The sequence below is a fragment of the Eretmochelys imbricata genome, chromosome 4 (genome assembly GCF_965152235.1).
Source record: "Eretmochelys imbricata isolate rEreImb1 chromosome 4, rEreImb1.hap1, whole genome shotgun sequence".
Lineage (NCBI taxonomy): Eukaryota > Metazoa > Chordata > Testudines > Cheloniidae > Eretmochelys > Eretmochelys imbricata.
In genome coordinates this window covers 77,997,540-78,013,475 of record NC_135575.1, presented here as the reverse complement: position 1 = coordinate 78,013,475, position 15,936 = coordinate 77,997,540, and the positions used below count along the sequence as shown (strand labels likewise).

At 42.0% G+C, this 15,936-nt stretch overlaps 1 protein-coding gene across 3 annotated transcripts in view; it reads left to right on the top strand.

The window, feature by feature from the left end:
• Nucleotides 1-16: 16 nt before the first annotated feature.
• Nucleotides 17-15,936, top strand: part of VEGFC (vascular endothelial growth factor C) — a 140,124-nt gene continuing 124,204 nt past the window's right edge. Inside the window, exon 1 of one of the 3 annotated variants that reach the window (XM_077815495.1) lies at nucleotides 17-682. In XM_077815495.1, the coding sequence (XP_077671621.1) occupies nucleotides 539-682 (144 nt within the window). In that variant the 5' untranslated portion in view covers nucleotides 17-538. Of the gene's footprint in view, nucleotides 683-5,770; nucleotides 5,834-15,936 lie in introns of those variants that run through there. The other 2 variants (XM_077815497.1, XM_077815496.1) reach the window with 2 other exon arrangements.

Genomic DNA, 15,936 nt, shown 5'->3' with positions numbered 1-15,936 from the left:
GTCCGCCCCCTGCGGCCGCTGCTGCCGCTCAGCTCCACGCGTTGAGGAGGCTCCAGCACCCGGGGCCCCGCAGCCGCTGACAGGCGTCCTGCGAGCCAAGGCAGGAGAGTGAGTTGAGCGGCTCGCTCTCCCCCGCGCCGGCTTCGCCTAGTCCATGGGGCTGCGCTGCGTGTGTGCAGGCAGGGGGCTGCAGCAGAAGGAGGAAGCCCCATTGGTGTGAGCAGCTGCGCTCTCCCTCTCCTCCCTGCCCTGCCTCACCTCCCTGCTCCTGAGCGAGCCCGGCTCGGATGTCCGGTTTCCTGGTGGCTTTTCACCTGGCAAACTCCAGCTAACTTCGGTGAGCAATTGCACAGCGGCCGGGCGCGTTGGGAGCTCCCTTGCTGGGAGCTGGTGCTGCTGCATCTTCTCCATCCCAGGGATTCTGCCGCCTTGGATCTTGGGGGGAGGCAACCAACAAAGCCAAGGAGCCTCACGATTCCCCGTACACTCCTCAAGCTCCCCCCGCCCCGCCACGCACCCACCCTGCCATCCTTGCACAATGCACTTGCTGGGATTATTCTCTCTGGTTTGCTATCTGGCTGCTGCTGCTCTGCTGCTGGGACCCAGGGAGCCGGCCACCGCCGCTGCCTATGAATCCGGGCAGGGCTACTACGAGGAGGAGCCCGATTTGGGGGAAGCAAAGGTAGGTGCAACTTCCATGCCCTTGCCGCAGACGGGACACCCCTTTCTCCGGCATGTGACTCCTGGATCACTTTGTTTGCAAGTCCTTTCGCGGGAGGGGAAAATATTTGAGGGAAATCTTCTAATGTTGTGGTTCTTCAGGAGGCTTTTTGGAGGGCGGGGGAGGGGTTTGAAATGCACAAGTTGGTGGATTGTTGCAGGTGATACAAATCTGTTTAAAATAAATGGAGACACCTGATATGCAGAATTAAAGCCAGAGGCTCAGCTCATGTAATAAGTGAATGTAGCCATCACCCTTGTTGTTATATATGGATTGTACAGTGTCCTCAGTGCTGTACAACAGAGAAGTAGCCCCACTTCTTGCCCCCAAGGAGTTGACAGTCTAGTTCAGTCCCTAACAAACCAAAATCTTCTGTTATGCAATTGGCTTGGTGTTGGCAGTGAGGTGGATCACTGATATATTTGAGGTTTCTTTGTCAAGGGCAAAGCTGCAGGGTGCCATGTGGGTTTGTGTCCTTGGAGTGGATGTGTGTGGATTCCTGAAACTTTCCGATTTGGATCTGAAGAAGTTTTTTGGATGCATTTCGAGAAGCTGGTGTGTTTGGGAATGATATGGCATGGGAGGCAAATACATAGGAATAATAACAAAAACTGATATTGATTCTATCTTCTGGAGGTCTGTTTTGGAGTTTCTGAAATCCCTAATGATTTACTGAAGGACAACGTGGTTTGCAGAGGGTGTAACTTGACCCTTGAATATGAAAGTGCTGCCCAGACTTACAGTTAAGATTTCAGAGAAATTCTTAGTTTCTACAGGCAGAAGATTCTTAAATTTGTATTCATTTGTATTAGTATCTTCAGATCCTTAATTTAGACTGTAAGTACCTTGGAACTAGCATTATGTCTTCTATGCCTTGTGCAGCTAGCTCCCAGCACTCTGTCAATGCAGAAAAAGAACATATAGTATATGATTGTGTAAGCATATGACATTGCTATGAAGGCTTCAGTGTCTAAACTCTTTACTAAATTACCTTTAAGTAGTGCAGTGTTAAAGTTGTGACAAACATATCAATAGCAATAATTACACTATATCTTTAATTCATTCCAATGTGGAAAACTAGACCAAAATGTATTAGTTAACATTACAGAATATATACCTTCACTTTGAAGTTTGCTGTTATTTTTGATCTGTTTGACACAATTAGCTTTATTGAACATATACTCTAATACTGTTTATACAGGTTTAATAGAAGGTCCTATTAGGCTTATAAAACATGTTACAGCATTGACATAGAAAAAACATGGTTATGTATATTTGGTTTATAATGCATATTAGTTACACTAATAATATGTTCAAGCTGTAGACTACATGTATTGCGTGCATTCTTTGTTTTGCATTTCTAAATACATACTAAAATTCTGAATGAAAGAAGTTACTGTGCATACTGTACCACTTTAAGAAAGTCTGGACATTTTTATAATCTCTTGGAATTTAGAAATTTATTTTTCTTTAATTTTAAACCCTAAAAATTAGTCAAACTGTATTACGAGCTAAATGCTTGTCAAATATTTTTAAATCCAAGTAATATGAATACAAAACCAATCAACTGGTTTTGATCACTAACACTATTTCTAAAACTTTTAAATATTTGATACAGGGGAAATGAAATCCTTCCTAGTTAAACTGTATAAACAAGTTATTAGCTCAGAGTGGACTTGATGACTGAGTTATAAACCCATGAAAGTACTTTTTCATAGTTATATTGAAAATGCTGAAATAAGCATGGTGGTTTCTAAAAGTGCTGGAACAACATACGTCTGGTAGAACAGTAAAGAAATGCTCCTGAAAGTTGAATATTGCTGTATGTATACATGCCCATGTTATAGATGATCCATTCTATTTCTTACAAGTTTTAAAGTGATGTTAAAATCTTAAATAGTCACCATTGTGCTGCAGTTTGCAAAAGTACCAGGGTTTAGTGGAAAACTTGGAGCAATGAGGACACTGAAGGAAGAAAGAATCAGAAATGGGAAGCCAATAGGAAAGTAGGTGTCAGGTGGATCATATTAACAGACAAGATTTTTGTATCTGACTAGAGGTGAGAGGTATAGGGATAGATAGATGCTGTGTTTGTGCCTGGATCTTTAGGGCTTAATCTGGCAAGCTTTAGGCACCTTAGAAGTTCTTACTCCTGAGTAATCCTGTTCATTTCAGTACTACTCCGGTGAGGAAAGTCTGCAGGATTGGGTCCTCATTAACTGTTTGTCCTTGTGAGATGAGAGAAGGTTTCAGTGAATTTCTGCAGGAATTAAAAAAGATTAGATAAGTAAACTGTACATAATTATTTCAAGAAAAATATGATGTCATCATATAAGTTATTTACTTGAACTTTCTCAACTCATGGAAAATGAGTGTCTCTTGTCTTCATAGGTAATACTTAGTCCTGCCATGAGTGAAGGGTACTGGACTAGATGACCTCTCAAGATCCCTTCCAGTCCTACGATTCTATGATTTGTATGGGTTAACTGAAATTATTTTAACTTTACATTACATATCCTTTACTGGTACATAGGAAGTTGAGATGAGCTACACTGTCTTTTTCAAAACCTTCTACTATGATAGTTTTGTTCCCGTTGGTATAGAAGTGTACTGTTTTCAATATAGGTTTCAGAGTAACAGCCGTGTTAGTCTGTATTTGCAAAAAGAAAAGGAGTCCTTGTGGCACCTTAGAGACTAACCAATTTATTTGAGCATGAGCTTTCGTGAGCTACAGCTCACTTCATCAGATGGTGCCACAAGGACTCCTTTTCTGTTTTCAATATAGATGACTCAGTGAAAGTTGAAACTTGTCCTAGATATTTGCAGTTAACTGAATGTCAGTTATAGATAAGTAATAGTTATTTTTCATATATTGCTGCCTCAAGCACATGTGGTGCAGCAAGTGGACGCTGATAAGCTAGAGCCATAGTGTCCAATCTTTTCAGCCTGAGGGGACAGTACTTTTGAGACAGATTCTCTTAGCAGCACATAAATAACAGAATCAACCTGCACATCCCCTGCTACGGATTTCCCCCCGAAGGTGTGGAGCTAGTGTAACTAGCCTCTGCGCTTCCCTCTCCACAGCTCTGGCATAGGGGGAGTGACTGAGGCATGTTACGCTTCAAATAAACTACAGCTGACTCACCGTCCTTTGGGAACCAATGCCAGCTGGGATAAGCTAGAACAGCCACTAGACTGCTCTAGTGGCAGAAAATCAGGGAACTGTAACCGGTGGTTGGTTCCCAGCTTCTCCACTTTCCCTCTTTTGTGGGGCGGTGCGAGGAAGGCACACCTTTCTTTGCTAAGTGCTCCCTTAGCTTAAGGCAGAACAAGTTTTGCTCCTGTCCTGCCCCTCCTGGGGCTCCTATGGTTCTTTAGAGAAGCAAACAGTGGAGCAGCCTATGGTCTACTCCTCACTCCCCTGTGATCCAGCAGGCCGTCAACAGGGGAGCTGCTGAGCAGTGGTAGTAAGAAAGGGACAGTTGTTGCTCAGAGCACTTTCAGATTACATCAGAACTGATCCTGAAAATGTCAAAACAAGTGGTGGGAGGCTGCTAAGAAGGTAGAACCCCTTACAGTTTCCAAGCTGATTCAAGTACTTCAGATTAAAATCACAGGCTGTGGCTCAGGAAACATATTTTCAGTTAATCAAATAATTTTCTTTCTAACACAGTTGCACTCGTGGACCACAATTTAGGGTCTTGATTCAACAGTGGCCCTAGCCTAGAGGTAACACACCATGGAGCTAAAGAGAGTTTAAAAAAAGAGACATAAAAAGAAAAGTCTCTTGGTGAAAAATATGAGCTAAAACTGTAGAGAAAGAGGGATTGATAGAACTGAACTCTAAGAGTGTGTCTACACTGGTGGAGTTACATTGCTGGCAATTATATCACTGCTCAGCGAGCGCTGAAGGGAAACCGCTGTTGTGTATTCACACTGTCAGCTGCCTGCGCAATAGCATATTCACACTTGTGGTACTTGCATCGGTATTCAGAGCGGTACACTCTGGGCAACTATCCCACAGAGCATCTCTTCCTTTTCTGCCGCTAAGAGTTGTGGGAAGGCGGAGGGGGTTGTGGGAGATCTTGGGTCCAGTTCAAATGCCCCGTGATGCATTGCTTTGCATCCCAGCAATCCCTGTGTTTCCATCCGCATTTGACACCATGTTTCAATGGTTTGTGTACTGCACTCTCTGCCTCTTCGGTCTGCAGGACTGGATCCCACACTGTTGCTCTCACTAACACGTCACGAGTGGCAGTGGAGTTATTCCTTAAACTACAAATGCAAGAGAAGTTCAACATTGATCTTACCACGCGTATTAGCTATGACACGAGATTGCTTGTGGCATTCGTGGATGTGCTGATCACAGTGGAACGCTGCTTTTGGGCTCTGGAAACAAGTTGTGGCGGGATCACATCGTGAGTGATGCACATCTGGGATGATGAGCGGTGGCTGCAGAACTTTCGGATGAGGAAAGCCACATTCATGGGACTGTGTGATGAGCTCGCCCAAGCCCTGTGGCACAAGGACACGAGAATGAGAGCTGCCCTGCCATTGGAGAAGCGTGTGGCGATTGCACTGTGGAAGCTGGCTACCCCAGACTGCTACCGATCAGTTGCTAACCAGTTTGGAGTGAGAAAGTCGACCGTTGGACTCGTGTTGACGGAAGTCTGCAGGGCCATTAATCACATCCTGCTCCAAAAGACTGTGCCTCTGGGCAATGTGCGTGACATTGTGGATGGCTTTGCCCAAATGGGTTTCCCTAACTGCGGAGGGGCAATAGGTGGCACGTATATTCCAATTCTGGCATCAGACCACCTAGCCACCGAATACATTAATCAGAGGGGGTATTTCTCTGTGGTTCTCCAGGCACTTGTGGATCACTGTGGGCTTTTCACGGACATTAACACAGGCTGATCTGGAAAGGTGCATGACGCACGCATCTTTTGGAACGCTGGCCTGTTCAGGAAGCTGCAAGCAGGGACTTTCTTCCCAGACCAGAAGATCACCGTAGGGAAAGTCAAAATGCCCACTGTGAGCCTGGGAGACCCTGCCTACCCCTTAATGCCGTGCCTTATGAAGCCGTACACGGGGAATCTTCACAGCGGCAAGGTGTGTTTCAACAACAGGCTGAGCAAGTGCAGAATGACTGTTGAGTGTGCTTTTGGCCATTTAAAGGCCTGCCAGTGCTGCCTATACGGGAGGCTGGACCTGGCCTATGACAATATTCCTATGCTTATCACTGCGTGCTGTACTCTCCATAATATTTGTGAAGGGAAGGGTGAAAGCTTCACTCCAGGCTGGACCTCTGAGGCTCAGTGCCTGGAGACTGAATTTGAACAGCCAGAGCTATTCGAGGGGCGCAGTGCGGGGCCATAAGGATAAGGGATGCCTTGAGGCAGCAATTTGAAGCTGAAAGCCACTAATATTTGTTGCTATGCTTGGGAGTGCATAATGCTAGGAGGTGATTGTGATTGGTACAGACGATGCACTGTGAAGGTTTAAGAAAATTCCTGTTCCTTTGCAGGGCTCTGTTTGCTTTCAATTAATGGAATAATGATTGCTTTCAAACAAAAACAATTCTTTTATTATAAAACAACAACCGGAGGAGAGAGACAGACAAACAAAACACATCAGCACTGTGGGGGATGGAGGAAGGGAGGGTCTGAGGAGGAGGTGGGGTCCTAGGACAGTTAAAGATTTGTGTATGTCCAGGTATCATATGCAGCCTTGTACTTTGGAGTACAGTGCAGTGGGTACTGTACTTCAGCAGGGCAAAACCGCAGAGAGTCGGGTGTTGAGGGTAGTGGGAGTCCACAGGGCTGGACTGTGATGGGGCAGGAGTGGAATGCAGCAGGTACAGACTGGAGCCAGGAGGTTGATAGGAATATGTTGGCGGTGTCTGGGGGGCACGTAGGAAACAGTTTTTGTGACAGCAGCTGCAGGGGAGGGCGAGCGTGGAGCTGCTTGGTTTGTAGTGCTAGTAGTGCCTGGAGCGTGTCCGCTTGGCGCTCCATTTAAGAGCCGCTCTGTGGCTTCGTTCTGACGCGCCGCGTACTCCTTTTGCTCCCTCTTCTCCCTGTCCCGCCACTCCTTCAATTCTTGTTTTTTGGCCGTGGAGTGCATCATGACATCACGCAGAAAGTCTTCTTTAGTTTTTCATGGCCACTTTCTAATTCTGCGCAGCCATTCATTCGGCGATAACAAAGAGGGAGGCTGGGGTCCCAAGGTCATCTCTGTGAAGCCAAAACGCAACATTTTACAGAAGCAGTATTGTCTGCAACACACAGACCACTGATTCAGTGATTTAAAACACAGCCACTATTCACATACCTGTCACTAACTGGCTGACCCCAGGCAAGCACACATGAGCCACAAGACCCCCAAAATGGTGAGTAACTGCAGAGTCAGGGGAAATCAATGTTCCAGGACCATAATGTACACTGGACACGTGGCTCTTGGGGAGAGTCAGCACTGTAGGGGGGGCCTTATTATCATTAGTGTCCCCACATTTTCCACAGGCTGTGTTCATTATGGAAGATATCTCGCTGCTGGGGGTGAGCAGGGAATCAAGAGAGGGTCTTCTCCAAGACTGCGGCTTCTGCCCTGGCCCTTGTGCTGCTCACCTGCATGCAGCAATGATCCCTCTCACCCCAGTGATGGCAGAGTGGCGCAGGAAAGTTACCCTTAACGGGGCAAGAAACAAAGCAGCTCTGCCAAAGAACCTGCGGCAGCAGATTGCCCAGTATCTCCATATGAGTTTCGTGGAGATCTTTGAGCAGATTGACTCCCTCACTTCACAGCAATCAACAGCCTGTTCCACCGCTCAGACTAGGCATGTGGTGATATGCGCATCATATATACACAAGCCTGCTTTCTGCAACTCCCTGCCCCTAACAACTTGCTTCAGTGATTCCCAGAATCAAAGCCAGTTACTAGGGGCCTCCTCTCCTGTTTGCACTTTGTCAAGATCTAACGGCTGTGACTGGCTAGCCTCCTCTGGTATAGAGAAGAGTTCTGGGCTGCGTGCATCTCTGAACTCCGAATTGTCCTCTGCCTCTGGGTCCCCCACCCACTCCACATCCTTGTCCAAGATTTCCTCCTCCTGGCTCAGTCCACTCTCGATACTGTATCCACAGTGGCCTTCGCAGTGGAGGTGGTGTTGCCACCGAGTATCACATCCAGCTCTTTGTAGAACCGCCAGCTCGTAGGCGCAGCACCGGAGCGGCAGTTTGCCTCCCATGCATTGTGGTAGGCATTCTGCAGCTCCTTCACTTTGACCCTGCACTGCAGTCATGGCCTCCTTCTCTCATGCATCGTGAAATCTGTCTGTAGGTATCATAATTCCTACGGCTGGAGTGCAGCTGGGACTGGACAGCCTTCTCTCCCCAAATGCTGATGAGGTCCAGCAGCTCGGCATTGCTCCAAGCGGGGGATCGCCGGGTATGTGGAGCAGGCATGCTCACCTGGAAAGATGCGCTGAGACCACTGCTTGCGTCCCAAGCAAACAGGAAGGGGACTTTCAAAATTCCCAATGAATATAAGGGGTGGGGCTCACGGTTGGTCAGCTGAGGGCAGGGCAGTAGAGTTCAAACAGATGACTAGAGAGGCGAGAACAAGACACCTCCCAGAGGACAATTGCAGCACTCTAATAGACCAGGGTGTCTACACTTGCACTACAGTGCTGTAGCCCCGGCACAGAAAGCTGTACGCCTCTCGTTGGGGTGGGGTTTTTTACAATGCTGCAACTGTACAGTTTCTGCACACTAAGTGGCTTGGGAGTGTGTACACCTCAGGAGTTGCACCACAGAAAGCTGCTTTACTGCACAGAAATTTGCCAGTGTAGACAAGGCCTAAGAAAATAATACTTAGTTTATTGCAAATCCCATGAGAGCAGATTCTCATTACATTAGGGCAACCCCATTGAAACCAGTGGAGTTGCAATGGTGTAACTGAGAGGAAAATTTGACCCATGTATATTAATGTTACTTTCATCAAAGCAAATTTTGAAAACTTTGCACTTGATTTTACTAGAATGCTTTTTGTAATATTTTCCGACTTCTGTATATGTTACATCTGCTTTTGTTATTTTGTGGCTTTTAGTTTTATCTGACAAAATTATTCCCATATACTCTCTGAAACCTACAGTAAACCTCATTCACTAAAATAAAACCTATTGATACATTCAGACTTGTTCTCCATCATCCTTGCACTCATGGAAGCTAGCAGATACTGCTTGAGATTTTTTTTTTCAAAGAAATATAAGCATTCCTTTTTCCATAGGAGTGAAGTAAACAAATGTGAGCTTTAGCAATTGGCCTCTTCTTAGCAGAAGGGGAAACAGTTGACTAGCATCAAATGTCTTGAAACTTTGGCTTCCCAGGGGAAGGAAGACAATAGCACCTGTTGGGAAGATCTTGTGTGATTTTAATTTTATTATGGAATTACACCTGTTCAGTACATAAGAAAAGAATCCATAGCTTACAGTGAATCTATACTATACACACAAGAAGAAGGATAAAGAACCAAATTCTCCTTTAAAATTACACCTATTCAAATCCATTTGTATTTGCAAAATAAACAGGAAAAACTACAATTTCAAAGCAAGGACACAATGAGTATGTGTTCTATGAGCATAATTACATAAAACTACACTATAACATTTGGTAACGTTAGATTCTGTGAAGGTGGTGAAATCAGTATGTGAGTGTTTTCTTCGTATAAGAAAACGTTTAAAAAGGCTTTTTAAAACTGTCCATTCTTGCAATGTCATAATACAGTATGTTTCTGGCAATCAGCCAATGATGAGAACACCCCAAATCTAGTGATGCTGGTAATGAGATACTTTCTGCAAATATGATGTAGATTGATGTAATCTGAATTTAGCTGGTAGCAAGTTAAAATGAATATGTACTATGGCTGTTGATTAATTGCAGTTAACTTGCATGATTAACTAAAAAAAAAAAGGTGATTGGAAAAAAATAAATGTGATTAATTGCAGTTTTAATCATGCTGTTAAACAATAGAATACCAATTGAAATTTAGTAAATATTTTGGATGTTTTTCTACATTTTAAAATATATTGATTTGAATTACAACACAGAATACAAAGTGTCCAGTGCTCATTTTATATTATTTTTATTACAAATATTTACACTGTAAAAATGATAAAAGAAATAATATTTTTCAGTTCACCTCATACAAGTACTGTAGTGCAATCTCTTTATCGTGAAAGCACAACTTACAAATGTATTTTTTGTTACATAACTGAACTCAAAAACAAAACAATGTAAAACTTTAGAGCTTACAAGTCCATTCAGTCCTACTTCTTGTGCAGCCAATTGTTAAGACAAATAAGTTTGTTTACATTTATGGGAGATAATGCTGTCCGCTACTTATTTACAATGTCACCTGAAAATGAGAACAGACGTGTGCTTGGCACTTTTGTAGCCAGCATTGCAAGGTATTTACATGCCAGATATACTAAACATTCATATGCCCCTTCATGCTTTGGTCAGTGCTTATATTTCAGAGGACATGCTTCCATGCTGATGATGCTCTTTTAAAAAAAAATGCATTAATTAAATTTGTGACTGAACTCATTGGGGGAGAATTGTATGTTTACTGCTCTGTGTTTTACCCGCATTCTGCCATATATTTCATGTTAGAGCAGTCTTGGGTGATGACCCAGCATATTGTTCATTTTAAGAACACTTTCACTGCAGATTTGACAAAACGCAAAAAAGGTATCAATGTGAGATTTCTAACGATAGCTACAGCACTTAACCCAAGATTTAAGAACCTGAAGTGCCTTCCAAAATCTGAGAGGGACGGAGTGTGGAGCATGCTTTCAGAAGTCTTAAGAGCAACACTCCGATGTGGAAACTACGGAACCTGAACCACCAAAAAAGAAAATCAACCTTCTGCTAGAGACATTTGACTCAGATGTTGAAAATGAACATGTGTTGGTGTGCACTGCTTTGGATCATTATCGAGCAGAGAACCCATCATCAGCATGGACACGTCCTCTGAAATGGTGGTTGAAGGGACATATGAATCTTTAGCACATCTGGCATGTAAATATCTTGCAATGCCCACTACAACAGTGCCATGTGAACATTTGTTCTCCCTTTCAGCTGACATTGTAAACAAGAAGCAGGCAGCATTATCTCCTGCAAATTGTAACCAAACTTGTTCATCTGAGCGATTGGCTGAACAAGAAGTAGGACTGAGTGGACTTGTAGGCTCTAAAGTTTTACTTTGTTTTATTTTTGAATGTAGTTATTTTTTGTACATAACACTACATTTGTAAGTTCAACTTTCATGACAGAGATTGCACTATAGTACTTGTATTAAGAGAATTAAAAAATACTATTTTATTTTACAGTTCAAATATTTGTTTTTATTATAAATATAAAGTGAGCACTGTACATTTTGTATTCTGTGTTGTAATTGAAGTCAATATATTTGAAAATGTGGAAAACATCCAAAATATTTATATAAATGGTATTCTATTATTGTTTAACAGTGCGGTTAATCATGTTTAATGTTTTTAATTGCTTGACAGCCCTAATATGTACCATACGCACCTTAACTATCCACACTTTTGAAGCATACAACTAAGAAGCGCTACCTGTTGCCTATGAATATTTAGCTCCCTTTGGTTGTAACCACTCCTAGAAACTCTTAGGTCATGTCTCCATTTACGCATATCCCCCTTATGCATGAATTAAAGTTGTTACAAAGGGCTGTGCAGCCACAACAACCACCATATTGGTTGACGGCTCCAAAAGGGAGAAATGACCATTTCCCTTTCTTCAAAGAAGTCTGACTCGGCAGGGATGATGGTACATTGTCTCTTATAGTCCCAAGTCCCCCACATCCACTCACAGGGAAACATTCTCTTGTCCTATCTCTGTTTAAACCTCTTTCCAGTGTGGCAGCTCCACATGATGTAACCCCATCATTGCTGTAGTTCTCTGTGGAGCTTTCACAGGGAAGAATCTAGAAAAGGATATGTGGAGGCCTGAGCTGTCCTCTTCCCGCTCCCATGGCACGTGAGCTCCCCACGGCTACCGTCAGACCCACAGGGTGTAACCATGGAGGTACTGCACACTAGTTTGCACTCCTTCCACTCTGGCCTAACCATCCTTACTACTGAATTGGTCAGGCTGGGAAGGAGGGTTATCTGTATGGCATTAAGAGGCCGTACATACCTTACTCCCGTGTATAATGAGGGCAGCATTTGGCCATATACTGATACAAGTGCCTCAGCTCCGAGATGAATTTTGCCCTTTAATTGTTTGCATAAAGTTTCACAACAGTTATGCAAGAATTCTTAGCTTCATCCTTAGAGTGGAAATAAATAAATTCAATTTGGCACTTGTTTGCCAGTTCTAAAGTTCATACTGAAAGGTAGCAATATGATCTCTTTACCCAGACAGGATTAGATTGATAAAGTACAGAATGTTCTTTTTTTTTTCGCCCTCATAAGTCTCTTTTTGCAATGGAAAACTTGAGTTCCCTTTCTCTTGTCCTAGTTTTAGTCCCAGCTGAGACAGATCTTTCTTAATAACTGAGTTTATCCTAAAGAGCTGCCAATTTATATCTTATGCAAAGTGGCTTTAACTACTTCTAGTGCATGGTGAGGATTAAAAATAGTGTGGGCAATGTGGATTTCAACTGCTCTCCCCACTCCAGCTTTCTCTGGGTTTCTAATCTATGGGGGGAAAATATAGATTTGATGGCAAAATATGCCATGCTGCTACTTCTTGTAAACTGTGCTTTACTGTTTATCTTGACACTTCAAGAGGTGTAGCCAGGTTTATTGGTCCAGACTGTAGTCATCAGACTCAAACCAGTGCTACTTCAGGAGGTAGAGGTAACTTTATTTTCCTCATGACTGTGATTTGATTTGATTTTTGTCAGCTTATTTTTGTTATCTTAACTTGTGCTTTTGTGTCGGGCATGACCTGATCAGCATTAGGGATGCATTGTATAAGGTTGTCAAGGTTCCTCCCCCACTCTGAACTCTAGGGTACAGATGTGGGGACCTGCATGAAAACCTCCTAAGCTTACTTTTACCAGCTTAGGTTAAAACTTCCCCAAGGTACAAATTAATTTTATCCTTTGCCCTTGGAATATCCACTGCCACCACCAAACTCTAACTGGGTTTACTGGGAAACGTAGTTTGGACACATCTTTCCCACCAAAATCCTCCCAATCCTTGCACCCCACTTCCTGGGAAAGGTTTGGTAAAAATCCTCACTAATTTGCATAGGTGACCACAGACCCAAACCCTTGGGTCTGAGAACAATGAAAAAGCATTCAGTTTTCTTACAAGAAGACTTTTAATAGAAATAGAAGTAAATAGAAGTAAAGGAATCACCCCTGTAAAATCAGGATGGTAGATACCTTACAGGGTAATTAGATTCAAAACATAGAGAATCCCTCTAGGCAAAACCTTAAGTTACAAAAAAGACACACAGACAGAAATAGTTATTCTATTCAGCACAGTTCCTTTCTCAGCCATTTAAAGAAATCATAATCTAACACATACCTAGCTAGATTACTTACTCAAAGTTCTAAGACTCCATTCCTGTTCTATCCCCAGCAAAAGCAGCATACAGACAGACACAGGCCCTTTGTTTCTCTCCCTTCTCCCAGCTTTTGAAAGTATCTTGTCTCCTCATTGGTCATTTTGGTCAGGTGCCAGCGAGGTTACCTTTAGCTTCTTAACCCTTTACAGGTGAGAGGATTTTTCCTCTGGCCAGGAGGGATTTTAAAGGGGTTTACCCTTCCCTTTATATTTATGACAAAGGTACATGTTGAAGGCCCAATTCAATGCCCTTATTCAAGCAAAACTTAGTCCAACATTTTGTTTGATAAAGATTGCAGTTCATGGCTCTGTCCAGGTATGAGACATATGTTCCTGTATATCTTCTGAGACATAAGTAAAAGCGTAAGTAAAATTATTTTTCTTTGTTTATTTCTGTCTCTACTGGTTCGTCTGGTGATGTAACATGGCATCTATGAAATATTTTTCTATCATATTTATATTGTAACTTGAAAACAGATACAGACAGATTGCCTCCAGTTTTGAGCAGAGTACCCGAAAGGACTAAGGAACTGGCACTTTAGAATATTTCAGTTAATTGCCACGGAGCACCTGTTTCTTAGAGGTAAATTTCCTTATTCCTCTCTAGCCTACTCACCACATACATCATGGCAACTGAAATCATGGGCATGTTATCAAAAGGCTCAGAATGAGTTCTCCAGTGTCCTGACATGGGTTGGGTTCTTTCCCGCCTGGCTATTTAAAAAGGAGGTGTTCCAAAGGTGTAACATCCCAAAGATACTGGAATTATCCTATTTGTGGTTTATTATTTATTTTTTGTGTTTTTTGTTTTGTCTTTTGAATGAAGAGGAAATGTAAGACAGGATACATGGTCATTCTTTCTCTCTGAAAAGTTCTGCATGATCCTTTTTATTCCATCCTTGATTGGAGATTGGCAGAAGGACTTCGGATCATCATTTTTAAAATGTAGATTTATTGTTGTAATTACCATTATAATGTTATCAGTGGTAACTAAGGTACAAGCGATCATGACATAATCATCTTTATAATGTGCAATCACAATAAAGTCCAGACCATTGATATGTATACTTGGTGCTTTAAAAGGGCCAACTTCACAAAACTGAAAACAGTTATGAGTCAATAGAGCTGGGAGGAAGAACTTCATCAGAAAAATATGAATGATAATTGGGAATTGTTTAAGAACACTTAGATGCTCAAAAAGCAACAATCCCACAATCAAGAAAGAGGCTATATTGGTTAATAAGCCAACCTGATTAGAGGGGAAGTGAAGGCAGCTATAAAAAAAATACATTTAAATAAATAAAAATAAAAGGAGGAAAGGGGAAGTTGATAGTTATGAGTATAAATCAGAAGACAGGAGTTATAGAAAACTGATAAGGGAAGCAAAAGGACACAAAGAGAAATCTATGACCAGTAGACTTAAGGACAGTAAGAAAGACTTTTTAAAGTATATTAGGAACATAAGGAATCCTAACAATTGTGTAGGTCCATTACTAGATATAAATGAATTATCAAAAACAATGCAGAAAAGTCCGGCGTGTTTGATAAATATATCTGTTCTGTATTTGGGGAAAAAACAGATAATGTAGTGCAGGGGTTCTCAAACGGGATTGTGACCCCTCAGGGGGTTGCGAGGTTATTACGTGGGGGGGAGGGTCGCGAGCTGTCAGTCTCCACCCCAAACTCTGTTTCACCGCCAGCATTTATAATAGTGTTTAAATATTTAAAAAAATGTTTTTTAATTTATAAGGGGGTTGCTGTGTGAAAGGGGTGACCAGTACAAAAGTTTGAGAACCAGTGAATAGTCATGTCATATAACACTCTTTCCATTCCACTAGTATCTTTAGAGGATCTTAAACAACAGCTACTAGAGTTAACTTGCATCCAGGCATTTTAAAAGATGGCTCAGGAGCTCACTGGCCTGTCAGTGTTGATTCTCAATAAGACTTGGAACCATGGAGAAGTTCCAGAAGACTTAAATTTAAAAAAAAACCACTAATAGTATGCCAATATTTTAAAAGGGTAAAAACAGAATAATCCAAGTATTATAGACCTGTCAATCCCGAACAAGATAATGGAATAGCTGATACAGGACTCAATTCTTAAATAATTAAAGGAGGGTAATATAATTAATCCCAATCAACATGAATTAATGGAAAATAGATCCTGTCAAATGACCTTGATATATATTTTTGATGTGGTTACAAGTTTGGCGATAAAGATAATAGTGTTAATGTAATATACTTCTGTAAAACATTTCACTTGGTTCTGCATGATATTTTGATACAAAAACTAGAACAATATAAAATTAACATGGAACATATTAAATGAATTAAAAACTGGCTGACTGATAGTTCTCAAAATGTAATTGTAAATGGAGAATCATATCTGAACAGGTGTGTTTCTAGTGGAGTCCTGCAGGGACTGGTTCTTGGCCCTACACCATTTATTATTTTTATTAATGACCTGGAAGAAAATATAAAATTATCACTGATTAAAATTTTCAGATGACACAAAAATTGGGAGAGTGGTAAATAATGAAGAAGACAGACCAATCTGGACAGAGTAATCTGGATCAACTAGGGTCAAGCAAACAGTATGCATTTGAATATAGCTA